This window comes from Sceloporus occidentalis, unplaced genomic scaffold, assembly GCF_023333645.1.
Source record: "Sceloporus occidentalis isolate IW3139 unplaced genomic scaffold, rSceOcc1.0.p SCAF_7, whole genome shotgun sequence".
In the NCBI taxonomy this organism is placed as follows: domain Eukaryota; kingdom Metazoa; phylum Chordata; class Lepidosauria; order Squamata; family Phrynosomatidae; genus Sceloporus; species Sceloporus occidentalis.
This window is the reverse complement of record NW_028316987.1, coordinates 16,032,418-16,049,505: the sequence shown is the minus strand read 5'-3', so window position 1 is coordinate 16,049,505 and position 17,088 is coordinate 16,032,418. Positions and strand designations below refer to the sequence as shown.

The following is a 17,088-nucleotide window of genomic DNA, read 5'->3' as shown; positions in this document are numbered from 1 at the left end:
TATTAGCCCAGGGTTTTTTAGTTTGGTTAGGCACCAGAGCTCTCTAACTGAGAATTCTAAATGTTCTTCCTTAAAATGATAATCCCAGGATTCCATGGGATGGAACCATGGCAGTTGAAGTGGAAAAACAGTGCTAGAATTCTGTAATGTGAATGGACTCCAGGAGTAGTCAGGCCTAAATCCCATTGTTACTCTCAGACAGAGTAAACCCTACTGAATCAATTGCTAAATGATGTCAATACTTAATGCAAATGTTGTTGATTTCATTAGTCTCTTTTTGTTGGAATTACAGTAGCAATTGGCTTTTGGCTAATATGTCAATGTTATTCCCGTTAGCATTTTAGCTACAGAGAGCCCCAAAGAAGGTTCTCTCCTGGACAACTGATTTTGGACTGCAAAGACAGGAAAACTTTAGAGCTGAATGGGGAACACCGAAGAGACCAGGAAACCAACTTTAACCTTGTGCCATCACCCACAATGCACAGTAACAGTAAACATATACACACATGGTATTCTTCCTTTACACACAAGGAACGTACAGGTCCAGTTCTGTAGAACACATTGATCAAATATTCACCACATGTATAGATTCAGGACAGACAAAGGAACATACTTCTTTATCACACAACATAGAGCTCTTGGAATATGCTGCCCAAAGTTGTGATGACAGGAAACTGTTTGAATGAGTTTTTAAAGGCATTGGATCAGATCCATGGAGGAGATACCTGTCAGTGGCTATAATTCCATGGAACCTGCCTGTACATAGAAGCAGTGGTTATGATAGGGGTGTACCATCTTTGGGGGCCCAAGGGCTGCTTATGATGTGGGGCTGGGCCACTACACATGGATGTACATACATATATGTGTGTGTTTGCACATAATACCCAAACACCACCTTTGCACTCTTCCCTGCAGGGAAGTGGGGGATCCCAAAACAGCCCAATGGGGACTGAAAGTTGAGCATTAGACTGAAAGTTGAGCATGAGATGGAACACTGGGAAAGAAAAGAGAAGGAAATGGACTAGAGAAGCTGGAAATCAGAACAGCTGTATTCCGAACTGCAACATTCTGTTGCAGATTTCACTTATAGATATCATCTTATTATTAAAGGGCAACCTGAAAATAATTATGCTGAGGTACAGATACATTTGCAACAGACTGGTATAAAAATAAATATATAATTACTATGCCAAGTAAAGTCAGATGCCCTGTTGATGGAGCTGCTAAGCTGTTTCACTTATTAGGTTTATGTGACACTCCAGTTACTTACAGTTTCTTTGAACTGGCCTTTTTAACAAGGGGGGGCTCTTCAGAAGGTGGTGGAGGAGGTGCCTCAGGAGGAGGCGCTCTGTTGGAGCAAGAAAAATAGAAATTTAGGAATGTTTGTGGTATTTGAGGTCACTCTCTGTTCTCTTCTGTTCCTTCTTGTGGACTCATGGCATCTCAAGTCTTCTTCAGCTTAAACACAACAACTATTGTGATAAGTTGCTGCTGAGACCTCCTTCACTGATGTGCTGCCAAATCTGACAAGGATGAGTTGGATCCCAGCCTTAGTTTCCCATTACATGAGATGGCAGACTTTGCCCTGCTAAACCCCAGGCAAACCCCTTTTCTAACATGTTTTGATATTTTTATTTATGTTTATTAATTTAATATCAGTATATCTATGCATTCTTGTCCTGTTTCTGCCTAATGGTCTGCAGTTCGGTCTTGGGCACGGACATAAATCTCTCCTATAGTATTTCTCAAATTCTGAAGTAACACTGGAGGCACACTTCCTTATTACACTTCAAAATTCATTTCATTTCTGTCCTGCCTTTCTCCCAACATGGGTCCCACACCACTTTAAAAAAATTACTTTACTATGTGATTCCCATGAGAAGGAGGGAAGATAATGGATAGAGGAGGAATCACTCCAAGCTGTATTGTACTCACAGGGTAGAGTGTGTGTGTGGGGGGGTGGGGGGGTGGTTGTTCATTTCTTCCCTCCATCTTTCCCTGTCTGTTTTTCTCCCCTGTCCACTATTTGTTCCAGTGGTTCCAAAGGAAGGAAATAAGTACACCACCCCTACAATTGGAGTTGTTTCCCCTCGCCCGTTCTGGGCACATGTTTAGGGTATGAGGCAGCTTTGGATCTGTTGGATCCAAACCTGACACACATACCCTGACCTGCCATCTTCAGCGGATGTTGCTTCCCAAGGGCGAAGTCTTCCTCTTTGCCCAAGGAAAGTGAGGTCTGCAGTATCCTATGCGTTCTTCTGGGGAGTAAGATTGTATTCTAAGAATATGTAGGACAGAGATGGAACTGTAGCAACTTTGGGGATCAGTTAGCTCCCCAGGCGTTTCCTGGGAGCAGCACAGGTTACTAAGAATCTAAACAACAACAACAAAATTAACCCCCCAAAATGTGGATGTGGCCTGAAGTCCAGTTTGGGTTGCTGTGATGGGGCAGTCAACTTATGCAAAAGGTGAATTGCCTCTCCAGGTGACTTCAAAGAGAGACCATTTGCCATTTTGATTTTGGCCAGAAAAAGAGCAGTATGGAGTAGTCTGGGACTACTGAAATTGCCCTGAAGGCCACACAGGGCCTGAAAGTCTCTATTTGACCACACCTGGGTATGAGTTATCTGGAGCAAGAGTCCCCCAGTGTGGTTTCTGCAAGAATCACTAATCTGGAGTTGCCCTTGGATTGGAAGAAGACAAACCTAGAGCAGTGACTTGCACAGACATACTCCTCTGAGGACAGAGTAAATCTCCTGTGTCTCGGCATTAAGAATATTACCTGCCCCAGGCCAGCCTTAGAATAAACAATGCACTGGGCAAAGGGTGCTTTTGAAACACACCATTCCCTTACAACAGTGAAGGGCAAAGCATGAGCAGAGGTCTGCATGTGTCTCGCTAGAGCCATTTTTGTGTCCCCTAGGACCCCAAGGAGTCAACTTTATTTTTACAAAATGACAAAAAAGTTTTCCCCCCCTTCAAATTACTCCAAAATGTCCAAAGTTGTCTCTAGGGGTTGTAGAGGGCAATTCCACATGTTTGGAGCCTACTGGATCCTCCATTGGTCAAAATGAAATTTTGTGAAATTTTAAAAAAATGCTTTTGTTTCAAAATGTCCCCAAATGTCCTCTAGAGGCCCAAGAAGGCGGGGGGGGGGAGCCTCCATGTTAAACAGAGGGTGTCTGGGGCCCAGAAAATTGTTTTTTGATGTGTCAGATGAGCAGGAGCAAGTTCTGAAGGGTTAATGTGTCTTTCACAGTTGTCCTAGTCTTTCACCCCTACATTACAACTTAAAATATTCACTGTGCTTATAGCATTTGAGTGTTTTACTGTGCTTGGCCTCAAAGTTTTGCTGATTTTATTTAAAATGAATGAAAGCCAACTGGGTATTGAAGAGAGTAATACTAATTGATGGGAATTTGTTTTTTGAATTGATAATGAATAATCTGTACAATACTGGAGGGGGATGTAAAAACACCACTTTTCCCTGTGTGGATTCGCTTTACTGCAAATGGTATGTTCAGCAGACACCATTATTAATCTCATCTTGGTGCCCTTTTAAATTCAGCATTCAGCCCTATATCTGTGGCCAGCAGGGCTCATTGCAAAAAGGCAGTGTCAGAGGAGGAAGTATTGGAAGAATGCCGTAGGGAGGCTCCAGAGACAAGTAAGAATGTGGGTGCGCAACATCCCTGCTCATTCTTCCATAAAGATGATTTCTCATAGCACCTCACTGGAGAATTAACTGCTGTGCAAATTAGGATCTTTGGGTTTTTTGCATGACACACACCTACACATGGATGCTCTCCCTCCCAGTCTAATAGGAATTTGCAGTTGTTTCTGCTCAGTCAGAGAAGGAGCCAATCAAGTCTGCTGGACTGGTTGAGTTTCCCTTTCCTTCCACACCACAAGAGAATCTAAATGATGGATTAATCCATGCTCCATTTTTCTCATTCAGGAGTGGTGTGAAAACTCATCCAAGAGGAAGCTATTAGGGACACCAGCAAGCCTGTTTTCACCCACAGATGCAATGTATTTCTTTCTTTGAAACAACTGTAAGCACTTTTCACAGCAAATAGGTCCTTTCAAGGCAGTTTGTTTAAAGTTATAAAACAATAACAGACAAATCAAATCAAATACCACAAATTAAATTCACAGTTAGAAAGATCTCCATCCGCATCGATTCAAGCAAAGTCTGGTAGCAAACTGAAATCTGCTCAGTAGCTGAGTTCTTATAAGAAACTTCCAAATTTTTCTCGCTTTGCAATCCAACAAATAATGCAACATTTGTCTCCTATAAGCCATATTGCAAACAAAACTCACTGGCCTACAAACCTTTTGCACAACAGTACCCATCCATCCCAGCCAATGTGGCCATTTATTAGAACACCTCCCAAATCTAGAGATTACCAGACTGCTAATTCCTACTCTATAAAGCAAAGGTCAAAACTAACATGCATGGTTTATACCACATGAGACTACTTACAATTTTGGTAAACTGGTCTTTTCCACAGGAGGAGGGGCCTCAGGTAAACTTGGTGGTCTGATAAATAGAGGAAAACAGAAGTTACATAGAATTTGCTACACAGCATTCAGGGCTCAGGCAATGTATAGCTTGGTACCATTTACTTAAGCCTACTGTGCGTGGATGTTATCAACTGCTTTAGTTGAAAACAGCAGTGTACAAATTTATTCTGACCACATGATCAATGTTTTGTTAGGAATAAAAATTGGATAGCCATAGCAGTTAATAATTAATATCCCCAAACTGTACAAACACCTCAAGAAAAAAAAGAAGATTAAAACTATAGCCAGTAAAGGAAAATCCTGCAACTGGAACACATTATGCAAAATAAGCAGATATTAGGCTTATTGCACATAACCCCTGCCGCATTTGCTACCCAAGGGGAGGGTAGAAGAACCTATGTGCAATGCTGGGGCCACATCCCACCCAATGTTGATGGTTTGCCCTGCTTGTCAGGCATAGTTCTCTGCCTTTATCAGCCATGCAACCTCTTCTGGCAAAACTTAAAATGGGGAAGCATTTCCCATAAGGGGGAAATGGGAACCTCTCACCATATGGCCACTACAGGGCTTTTTAGCCTCTCTATCTTCTGTGATTTCACCAGGGATCTCCTACACATTTCCCAGATTGTGTTTGTAACCATAGCAGAGAGGCAGTTGGGCAGGCGGACAAGCAATGCCACTCACAAGGATCTGGTAAAAGTACTTTCATCATGTATACCTTGCATTAGCCCAGTTGAATAGCTCATCCTCTTCTGAGGACTCTTCATCATGCAATTTATCTGCCATGCTCTTTCTCCGTGTGTCATCCAGAGGATGATCCATATCTTTAAGCCAGAGAGGCTTGTCAAATGAAGAGGTTGTGGAACCCTAAGCAAAAGAAAAGGATGTGTGAAAACGGATCACAGACAACTTCAGGGTTAGGATTGTTATGATGCCATTTTTTAGGCCAGTCCTCCCAAATGTCCTTATCATATGCTGGACTGCTGCAGCAATTAAGCTGGGCTTTCCCACCCAAATAATAATTCTGCCCCCATGAAATGTTCCTTCTGCCTCCAAATTTGTAGCGTTGCAGTAACTTAAAATTTCAAATGAGTATTTAAAAATAAAAATTAGGTGTCCAAAGGTGCAGGCAAAGCTACCATGAAATGTGAACACAGCTGTAAAGAGGCACCTCCTGCTCCCGAGCATGAAAGGGGACCCATGAGTTCATCTAGCTGCCACCACCCTCTAGTTTTGCTCCTACTTTACCCACTAACTCAGGAGGAGGTTGCTGAGGGCTTTAACTTGCACCTTTTCCACCTCAGACTCTGCAGAGATTCCCCACCACTACAATCCTTTGGGAGATGAGAATCATACACAAAAGGGTGCACACATTGAGCAAGTGCATGAAAAAGAGAACTCAAGGAAAGCTTTTATTCTAAGCAAGCAATTTAGATTAGGGGGAAAAAAAGGATGTTTTACATGAAGGCACTTTCCTTCAGGCACATTTAAGAGTAGTTACAAGTTACAAACAGCCTAGGTCATATTCAGCCAATGTTGAAAATAAACAATCCCACACAGAAGAGAGCCTTCTCTGTGGCTGCTCCCAGACTGTGGATCTCACTTCCATGGGAGATCATGCCGATCCCCTCCCTGTTCTCTTTTCACTGGCAACTGAAGACATTCTTATTTTGGCAGGCTTCTGAAGTGTGAATTTTACTTATGTGGCATGTGTGTGTACCACACATGAACTCATGTATAAATTGAGGACAGGTTTTGGGACCAAGATTAAGGATTTTGATATGACCCACGGATAAGTCAAGGGTAAAACTTAGGGGGATGTAACAAAGGATGTAACAGACAAAGCTTAGGAAAATGATGCCAAAGAAGTTACAAACTTCCAGCAGGCATAACTGTTTGTGTTCACCCTAAAATAATTGATGTGGAGGGGACTACGGTAAATGGTGGCTGTGTGGTTGTGGGGGAAGCGGCCAGGTGGAGAAAAGAAAACACACACGGCAAAAAGGACGAAAAGGCAAAGCAAAGAAAATGGGAACTACATTAGCACTGATTATATATAACTTTAATGTGATAACTTTTCCCTGATTTTAACCCAGACACAAATGTCTTGTTCAGATTCTTCAAAGCCTGATTCCTCTTGGGTCTACTTAGGGGAAATGCCAAAGAGCTGCTACCACCACCATTTCCCCACCCATGCATTCAAAAAGGTCAGAAATGGTACTGTGGCAGAGAGAATAGAAGGGGCCAGTGCTGCGTGGCTGCTCCTGCTTTCTTTCATTAGACAGGCTGGGAGAAGAAGTAGCAGAAGAAACAATGTTGGTATATGTGGGGAACAGTTGAAGCTGTGTGGAGAAGACATGTCTCTGGGAAAGAAGGAGGAGGATCTGGGGTCAATTCTTGGAAAGAGTCCTTCACCTTGGAGTGGCTCCTGTAGTTAAAATCTCTCCCTTTTCCCATATAAGCCAGTTTCCAGTCCAGAGTATGTGGCCTCTGTAAACCCCCTACACAAGAGAGTCCTTCCTCACCAGGGAGAAACTTCTCCCTTTGCACCTAGTCACCGAACAGTTGGCTGAACAGTGACCAAAAGGCCTCTTGCCCATACTGGCTTTTGATGGAAGGGCAGCATGGGCAGGAGGCTTCTCAGTTGCTGCTCCCTTAGTGAGTGGTTGCAACAACTGAGCATATGCATGAGCAGCAATCAAGAAGCCTCTTGTCTGGATTGGCCTTTGCTTCAAGGCTGGCATAGGCAAGAGGCTTCTCAGTTGCTGCGCATGCAGATGCTCAGTTGCTGCTCTCAGGGTTACTGGTTGCAAAGGGAGCATCTGCCTAGATCTGTTGTTCTGAATATGCAGTAGAACAGTATACCTAATATCAAGAAATATGCAGGGGGGGGGGCACTAGGGTTGTTGTTGTTGCCCGAGGAAAGGGGGTGATAGCTGGAAATATTTTTGGGGACCACCGGACTAGATGGACTTTTTAATGTATAATGTAACAAGGCAAGTTCTATGATCACAATATTTTTTCCCCCAGAGACATAGCCATGTTAGTCTGGAAAATCAATAGGCAAAGGGATCTCGCAGTATTTTTCAGACTAACTGAAAGACAGAGCTTGGCAGTCTGAGCTTTTCTAGACTTGAGCCTATTTCCTCAGAAATTTGCAGTAGAACAGTATACCTAATATCAAGAAATATACCATGCTACCAACTTCTATCTTTCAGTTAGTCTGAAAGGTGCTGTAGGATTCCTTTGGAAATCATTTTTTCCTTTTGTTTCATTCATGGCAAAGTGAGACTTGCTCAAGTCCCCACAATACTTCTGTAACCCACGTAAGAATATAGCTCTACATCTTTTAGTATGAAGAGGAAGACTGAATGACTAGATCATGCTAATTTATTCCCCTTGAAGAATTACTTACCTGCTTTTCCAGTTTGCTCCTTCTGCCCAGAAAACCCCTTCAGGAAAGAGTTAAAAAATGAGAGATAAAAAGTGTCAGATGTTAGCTTTAGGAGGATGGTGTTTTAGGGAGCAGAAATGTCACAGATCTCTGTGTTGGGGAGCGGGTGAGAGTCATACACATTCTCGTATTGTAAATCTCAGTGCAGTTTTGTTTAACACTTCACACTCTGAATTTTAAAACCAGCTCTTGCCATGAGCCTCAAAACACATTTGTCTGTTAGTAATTTCAAGTGATCAGATACAGTGTGTGTGTGTGTGTGTGTGTGTGTGTGTGTGTGATGTTGCAGCAGAATGTGCCTTTCCACACCCAAGTGCATATCTGCAGCATGTCCCCAAAGCTTGGGAAGTTCCTTTTTAAAAAGAATGAATATAATGGTGTGTTGAATTAATCCTTAACAGGACAGGAGTCGGATGATGCTCCTCAGCCTATCGCCCCCACCCTCCAGTGCTCAGATGTGGTTGGTTTCAGCATGCTGCTATAGTCAGTCTTGTTCCCTGATCTGCTCCCCGTGTTCAAGAATATATGTACGGACACAGGACTCTCGGCTGTGTTTAGTTCTATATGCATGCTTACAGTACACTCCTTGGCATCTGTATGTTCAGTGCTATGTGTGCAGAGGAGCTCTAAACAAGGAAAACAGCTCGAGGTGAGTGTGAGAGATGTGCTTTCGGACACAATGTAGTCCAAATCTCTGTGACTGGGCTATTTCTGTAGAGTTTATTGTCAGGAAATCTGATGACAGAATGGAGGGAAAGGAGAAGTTTTGATGCACAGAGAGGTGCACCAGCAAATAAAGAATCTTACACAGAATTGTAGCCGGCTGAATACTGGAGCAACCACTGAGATCCTTACCACTGGAATTCTTGACACTGGACTAAATCCAATGTTAGTCTCTAAGATAAACTCAGTGAAAAGAATAGGATTTGTCTGTCACAGTCAAATTCCATTGATTTCAGTAGGTTTCATGTAGGTAGGACTATAATTGGGCCAACCTCACTGAGAATATATCTGTTGTTGGATTGTTGTTGTTGTTGTTGTATGGTTTCAAGTCATTTTTGACTTATGATAACACTAAGGTGATACTATCATGGGGTTTTCTTGTCAAGATTTGCTCAGAGGGGGTTTGCCTTTGCCTTCCTCTGAGGCTAAGAGTATGTGACTTGCCTAAAGTCACTCAGTGGATTTCCATGTCCTAGTCCAAAGCTCAAACCATTCACCGTGCTGGTTCTCTGTGCTAGAGAATATCACTGTTTAGTGCTGCTCTGTCATGGCTTCATCCCATGAAATCCTGGGATTTGTAGTCTGATGAGGTGCTCAGAATTCTCTGCCAGTAGTTTGAATAGTCTCCTGAATTATATCACTAGTGCTTTCACCACTTTCACTACCAATCTAGGTTCTTTGTGGTTGTTGTTGTTGTTAATTGCCTTCTCGACCCATGGTGACCCTGTGGATGAGACATCTTCAAGACTCCATGTCCTCCACTACTCTGCTTAGGTCCTGTAAACTCATACCCGTGTTCTCCTTAATAGAGTCCATCCATCTAGCATGTGGCCTTCCTCTCTTTCTACTTCCCTCCACCTTTCCTAGCATTATTTTCTTCCCAGTGAGTCCTCTCTTCTCATGATGTGTCCAAAGTACGACAGCCTCAGTTTTGTCATCTTGGCTTCCAGGAAGATCTCTGGCTTGAGGATCCATCTGTTTGTCTTTTTGGCCATCCATGGGATCCTCAGCACTCTTCTCCAACACATTTCAAATGCATTGATTTTCTTCCTATCCATTTTTCTTCACTATCTTAGTGAATACAATGGCTTGTATGATTCTCACTTTTGTGTTTAGTTGTATATCTTTGCATTATAGAATCTTTTCTAGTTCTTTCTCTCCCCATTCCTAATCTCCTTCTGATTTCCTGGCTGCAGTCCCCATTTCTATCAATGTTTGGTCCCAGGTATGAGAACCCTTTTACCACTTCTATTTCTTCATTGTCTAGGTTGAATTTGTCAAGATTCTCCATTGTCATTATTTTTGTTTTCTTTATGTTCAACTATAGGCCTGGCTTCGCACTTTCTTCCTTGATCTTTCTTAGTAGTTGTTCCAGGTCTGGGAGGTCTTCTGCTAGTAATATGGCATCATCTGAATAGCTTACATTGTTGATATTCCTTCCTCCTATTTTCACTCCTCCTTCTTTGTCCAAGACTGCTTTTCTTACAATATGTTCTGCATATAAGTTGATGATAAGTGATAAGATGCAGCCTTGTCTGACCCCTTTGCCAGCTGCAAATCATCCTGTTTGTCTGTGCTCTGTTCTGACAGTAAGTTCTTTGCCAAACTAGGTGTTTTTTTAAACCAAACTACAAATCGTAGGATCCCAGATGATGGGGCCATGACAGTTAAGATAGAATGGGAGCAGAGTAACTATGTAATACAGATAAAGAAATCTGAAGGCAGACTCACAAAAATAACTAGACATCCCTGGGAAAAAAATTTACCGTTTCTCGCCGCCTTCCCTTCTAGCTGCAGAACGCTGAGAACAGATCTGTTGAACAAAAAGGGGAAAGATTGTAAGAAAACAAAGGCTTTACAGTTTCCCACATTGGGAAGGGCATCAGTGGTGGAGGAGGGGTTAAAAACAAGAGATTGGCTTGCCAGCATCTTTGTACTTTAATTATTTCCAAAAAGAAAGCTGAAAAGATGGGTGGATGTCTCAGCCCCAACCCAAATGGCGATAGTGTGAATAGCTATTTTATTGTGTGGCATGGGAAAGATACCGTTCTAGATAACAGCTCTTAGAATCTGCCACAGCCACTGGGGGATTCTAGAAGTTGTAGTCCAAGGGAGTATTTGGAAAACATTAAACAGAGGCCATTGTTTCTTTACACACACAATTTCTGAGCCCTGGCTTAGAAGTAGGAGATCTGCTAAGAGATGAGGCAGAATGCAGTCTGCCTCAATTTTAGGTGAGCTATATGGGAAATATGAATATCTATTATACCTAGAGGGATTCCCGCCCCCCACAGGAGCAGTGTATTGTGTCTTTTGGTGATATTCACTTCCGATTCCATGGACAGCTGGGACGTAGCAAGTTAATACACTAAAATGTAAGGAGCTTAAAAATACATTCTCAACTTACTTCGATCAGACATATTACCGCAATAATAACCATTATCACTGCTGTCACCGAAATAGCCAACAGCAGCTTGTTGCCGTATCCATATTCTGGAATACCCTGCCTTGCTATCTGCAAAAGTCCAGAGAAAGAAAGAAAAGGAAGGTGAGATTTCCTGTCTTTCAATATTTTCCCTACTTTCAATCAAAAACTCATGAAGGTGGCTTGCTCTCACATAAATATGGTACATTAAGCTGCCTTATACTAAATTGGGTGCAGGGAACACTTTTCAATAAATTCCACTTCCGGAAGAGATGTGAGTTCTGCATTCCAGCTGTAGGTTGAAGTATGGTCCCAGGGCAAAGCCAAAACAAAGTGAGGTGTATATTTTACCATTTCAGACTGTGCAAATGGCTTTTAAGCGTGCAAAACATTTCCAGTCTGCATACCAGGGCTACTCTACTAGCGTACCTGACAATGGCTCTCCAGGTCTTTCCCCAGATCCACTGCCTGAGATATTTTTTGACATCACATGTCACAGATTGAACCATGCATTTTCTACATACCCTGCTGTTATATGCCTTCGAGTCAACTCCAATTTAGGGCAACCCTATCATAGGGCTTTGTTGGCAAGATTTATTCAGAGGTGGTTTGCCATTGCCTTCCTCTGCATAAAGCCTTCAGCATCTGGTATATTCCCTAGTAGGCTTCCTTCCAAGTACTAACCAGGCCTGACCCTGTTTAGCTTCTGAAATCAGACAGGATCAGATGCCTTTAGGTGGTGCCTTATGACACACCTATGGCCTTTCTTTAATGCAGCCAAGATATTTGTGCTGGCTGACCTGTATAGGAAGACACTAGTCTTGTTAGCACACCACACTAGTACAGTGGGCCCGTTACATTTGCTGGGATTAGGCGCGCAAGAACACTGTGAAAGTGAAAAACCTGCAAATAAAAAAATCCACTATTTTTTTACCTGAGAGAACACTTCTGTAGGTATTTGTAGGTCCTCCAGTGCAACTCTATGATCAACATCTGCCAGAAGTTATCCACAGAATTCTGCTGGATGACCTACAAATGCCTAAAGAAGTGTTCTCTCTAAGAGTCTCTAGGTCCTCCTGGCTGATTGCTGCAGACATTGCCCACTGAGTCGAGCTGGAGGACCTAGAGATTCCTAGAGAGAACATATTAATCAAATCCTTGAATAATCAAATCTGCAAAAGTCGAAGCCGCAAATCTGGAGAGCTGATAGTATAAATATCCATTACACCCAGACTTTGCCAATGGAGCAACAGAAGGCAAATAAAGTTGCTGTTAGTGACCACAGGAAGAAAAAGGTTACTGGCTCCATAGAGGCTGTTTCTCTGATGTCTGGCTTCTGGGTGGATCCTTGGAGCCAAGGTGTTCATGGCATGCTGTGCCACCAAACTGGTGATTTTTGCAAGCCAGCTTTCCCAGAACATCTGTACTCCAAGGACCCAGCTAGCAGTCAGGCACTGGGCAAACAAGTGGCTCAGAGCTTTCAGCCTCTGACCTCCCCTAAGACAACTTTATTTGCGGTTTCTCACTGCAGCTTCCACCCACAGCCTTTTCCCTTCTGACACTTCTGTGTCACCACCATTCCCTATGCTGGAGTAGTTATGCCAGTATAGTTCATTTGAAAGATTCCAGCCCTAAACTTTCATCTCTTCTTACTTCCTTACTAAATGCCAGAAGTTATAATTAAGAGTCTCCATAAATTATCCAGTAAATTATCCACTCTCCGCTGGAATGCCTCTGTTGAAGTTACTGTCTTGAATTCTATTGCTAATCTCAATTAAAATTAACTCATTAAAACAAGAGATGTACATAGATGTTGTTTTGGTATTCAGCAATTACATAGCTTTGTGTTACTTAGGACTACCAATATGATTCAAGCCACTGTCTTTTTTGTTATTGTTACTGGGTAATTTTAATTTGTTGTTCTTTACCTCCTTTTAGAGACTGTGCTGCTTGGGGCAGTTTTCCACAAAAGGAATACACACACACACACACGGTTTAACATGCACATTCTTCTTAAAACCAATTTGTAATTTAATAATTCAGGCTAGAAACCCACTTTGTTATTCTCCTCACCCCAAAGAGTGTTGAAAATAATGAATGAGATATTGCTAGACATGGTGTATGCACTCATTTTATGGCCCACTTTCAATTTTGGTTAAGAAGGAACTGCAAGCTCATTCTTCAAAAATCTTGCAGAGATTTTCACTCCCAACAAACAATTCCCCTCTCTTAACTTCGTGTTGTTAAAAGAAGAAGGATGAATTTTCTTGCTGGATAGATTGTTTGCATCACTGACTTTATTTTCTTGAAGACAGGGATTTCTCTATCACAGCAATGTTTTTAGGAGGTGCAATTAATACAAGAATTTAAATGTTGTCTGGGCTAATCTTTTGTCATGTTTTGGAAGTTTTATTATATACTAATCTATTTTGTCTATATTATGTGATTTTAGATGTATTTTCAGCTATGCTTGTAGTCTTTTTAAATCTGCTTTGTTCACTATAATAAATTTGACTTGACAAACTTTAAAGTATTTGTTTGAGAAACAAAGAAAGAGAAAACATGTCCACATCATAAGCAATGATAGTCCTCTCGTGATTTTTTCAATTGTCTTTAAAACCATGTTGTCAAAATTTAAATTTGTGCAAAAAATTTCTCCTTTTCTACTTTGCTCCCTTTTTTGTTTTGTTTAGCCAGTTAGTCTCTCTTTGCCTTTGGCTCTTGTTCCCCTTTATCTGTTTTGGTTAGAATTAACAGGTCAGGATTTTAGGGCCAGCCCTTTTTGAAGTCATGGGGTGAATCCTGATGATATTATAAGGGAGATGCAACATGGGGTATCTCCTATCAATAACATTCATTATCAGGCCATGATTATGCTATAAAACCTGGGAACCCTAGTTTTGGTCTTTTGTTGCAGTTCTATACATCCAACCCAACTTACATTTTACACAGTAACCAGCTTTTCAGAAACAGATGTCCAATGAACTCATGCCTCCCACTGACATGGGCCTGATAAACAAGCTTCAGGGCGTGAAGTCGAAGGCTTTCATGGCCAGCATCCATGGTTTTTTGTGGGTTTTTCGGGCTATGTGGCCCTGTTCTAGAAAATTTTCTTCCTGACGTTTCGCCAGCATCTGTGGCTGGCATCTTCAGATGCTGGCGAAACGTCAGGAAGAAAATTTTCTAGAACAGGGCCACATAGCCCGAAAAACCCACAAAAAACCAAGCTTCAGGGCCACAGCCAAGTATATTGAGTGTTGCCCAAGCTCTTGATAGCCACACTAGTAGGCTCAACCAGGTTTGGCCTGACTTTAATGTCTTCCCTCTTACCTCATCAGAAGGTTTCCCCATTTTTCTTGACTGAGGTGTGGTCGCGTTTTTGACAGGCCAAAAGTATGACTTCCACAGAGAAGAAGTCTCCTTGATGTTCTCTCTCTCGCTGAAGAGTTTCATGAGGAGCCCTGTCCTAGAGATGAGCTTGGCACAAGCCATTTGGATGGTGGGCTCCGTGCAGTCCATTTTCAGGATACGAATCACATGGGAAATGAGGTTCCTCACTGGCACATTTGGGATGAGAGGTGCCAGCCGCTTGTTCAGTTCTGCTTCAAAGAGATCTCCCTGACGCAGATAGTCATCTTGAGGCTTCATGAGGTCTTGCTGGGGAGAAGTAGAGGTCTTTGACTCATGATGCTCCCAGTGTGTCTCATGGGACAATGTGATATCAGGTGAGAGCTCATTCAAGTTTTCTGAGTCTTCTGGGATTTTGGGCTTGGGCCCTCTGTGCATGAGCTGATTAAGCAGTTGCTCCTTATTTAAAAGCATCTGAGACTTTCCTCCACCCCCTCCAACATATTCTCCACCACTCCCTCCAACATATTGTCCACCATTCCCTCCAACATATTGTCCACCATTCCCTCCAACATATTGTCCACCATTCCCTCCAACATATTGTCCAACATTCCCTCCAACATATTCTCCAACATTCCCTGCAACTTGCCCCCCACCATTCTCCATGTTGCCTCTAACAGGTTCATTTGGGTAGAATGGGGCAGGTTGACGCTCTGGCTGAGAATACTGGCTAGCTGCCACTTCCTCCTGTTTCTTGACAGGAGGTGCAGTGATCTTTTTCTTGTGCTTCCGTGATCTGTTGCCGTGTTTCAAAATAATGACAACTTTGCCCGTCAAGTCATTGTCATCATTGTCATCCACCAAGATGGATGCCGTCAAAGCGGGAGTCTGGGTTGAAGACTCCGAAATGGAGCGCTTCCACGAGGATTGATGTGCTCCTGCTTGATGAGGCCTGAGAGGCTCTTGGCCATTTGATAGCCTTCTCCAGTGCTGAGCCCCTGCAGGCAAATCTAGAGTGTCTGGCATATCCACATATTGCATTGGGACCTTTGAAAATTGCTGCCTGTTTCTTCTGCCCACTCCGAGAAGTGATTTTCTCCTACTTCGAGACCAGTTTTCTTTCCTGGCTTTCCTCACATCTCTTTTCTTCCTCAGGGCAGGGGCCACAAACTCTTTTGAAGCTTCTGTAGATGTGCTATTTGGGGCCTGTGTCCCTTCATTCTCCTTTTCGTATTCAACAATTTTTTCTTTGAGAGCTGTCTGCAGCAACTTTGCCAACATGAACAGCTTTTTCAGCTCACTTTTGTCAGTCCACTTTACATCAAGAAAGTCATCAGCTTTCAGCTTTCCTAACTGCTTGACAGTGGTAAAAAGTTGTGGGGTGAGTTTGTTGAAATGGATGCCAAAATGAGAGAGGCTCTGGTTCACTGGCATTGCCAGAGACACATTTTCTTGCAGAGGTCTCTCTGGAAGAATGTTCAGGATGGTGCTGGAATTGAGTTTCCTGGTTTCTAAAATCTTCATTACTTCATCTTGCATCTTATGGAAACCATCATCTTTCTCTGCGTAGAAACAAGAGGGAAGGGGGTGGGGGAACACATCATGAAGAATGGAATTATCTGGCGTTATTGAAAGACTATTTGAGGATGATTAGCTTTTGAGAAAAGATGAGTAAGGAAACATAATAGAGGTGTCCAAAAATACACAAGGTATGGATAGGGAAATGCTTTCTCCCCCTTTTCCTAATCCTAGAACCTGGAATCATGCACTATAGCAGAAACATTAAGGGAAAAACAAAAGGCAAATCTTCTTTCTATCCCACGGGGTGCATGGAATTCAGTGCAACAATTTGTTGTGACAGCTGCTAAATTGGGTGGCTTTAGAAGGAAATTAGATAAATTTGGAGGATGGGGCTTTTGATAGTTTCTAGTCGGTATGGGCATATGTCATCTTCACCATCAGAGTATAGCTATGGAGGGAGGAGAATGAGGGCTTTGCTCACCTCACAACATTTTCATTGAATTCAAATGTCTAGTATTGCAGTAACTGAAGACCTCAGTTGAGCATTAGGAAGACAGCTTAATCTTCCAAAGAAAAGAAAGTTTTTCTCCATTTATTTTCAGTGTGTCACCTTCCAGGATGCTAGAAATTTGGTCAAGAAGGAATTTTTTTATTTGAGAGACAATGGCCTCATTTTACTCCCTTCCTTCTGTAGCTATGCCCCTGAGTACACTTCTCTGTATCCTGTGAGCAGTGAGCAAACAGTGAAGCAGATCACCTTGGGCATCTGGGCAATGTATGGAAGGAGCAGGAAGAAGCTCAGACTGATTTGCCTGGCTTGACCTGATGGAGGAGTCTGGGATGGAAAAGTATAGTAAGTTTTTCCCCCAGCTCAGAAATCATAGACAGTATTGGGGAAGTGGGAGATAGTTCAGTAGCCATGCTGGCGGGAGGATTCCAGCTCCTGTAGTACAAAATAGTAGCTTTTCAAGCACTGGATAGGCTACCCAACAAATAGTTACAACTAGTTACATTAGGATGGGAATCGCAGTCCTCCAGAGGCCCTATCACAGGACACTGGAAGAATACAATAACTCCACTTTAACAGCCT

At 42.5% G+C, this 17,088-nt stretch overlaps 1 protein-coding gene across 3 annotated transcripts in view; it reads right to left on the bottom strand.

Moving 5' to 3' along the window:
• The window catches only part of LOC149309270 (leucine-rich repeat-containing protein 37A2-like), a 37,626-nt gene that overhangs the window by 4,534 nt on the left and 16,004 nt on the right, over positions 1-17,088 (bottom strand). For all 3 annotated transcript variants that reach the window (XM_089531220.1, XM_089531221.1, XM_089531222.1), the window contains 7 exons: positions 14,460-16,039; positions 11,112-11,219; positions 10,471-10,517; positions 7,943-7,979; positions 5,246-5,394; positions 4,487-4,543; positions 1,271-1,348 (listed from right to left, as the gene is read on the bottom strand). In XM_089531220.1, coding sequence (XP_089387346.1) covers positions 1,271-1,348; positions 4,487-4,543; positions 5,246-5,394; positions 7,943-7,979; positions 10,471-10,517; positions 11,112-11,219; positions 14,460-16,039 — 2,056 coding nt within the window. The remainder of the gene's footprint in view (positions 1-1,270; positions 1,349-4,486; positions 4,544-5,245; positions 5,395-7,942; positions 7,980-10,470; positions 10,518-11,111; positions 11,220-14,459; positions 16,040-17,088) is intronic.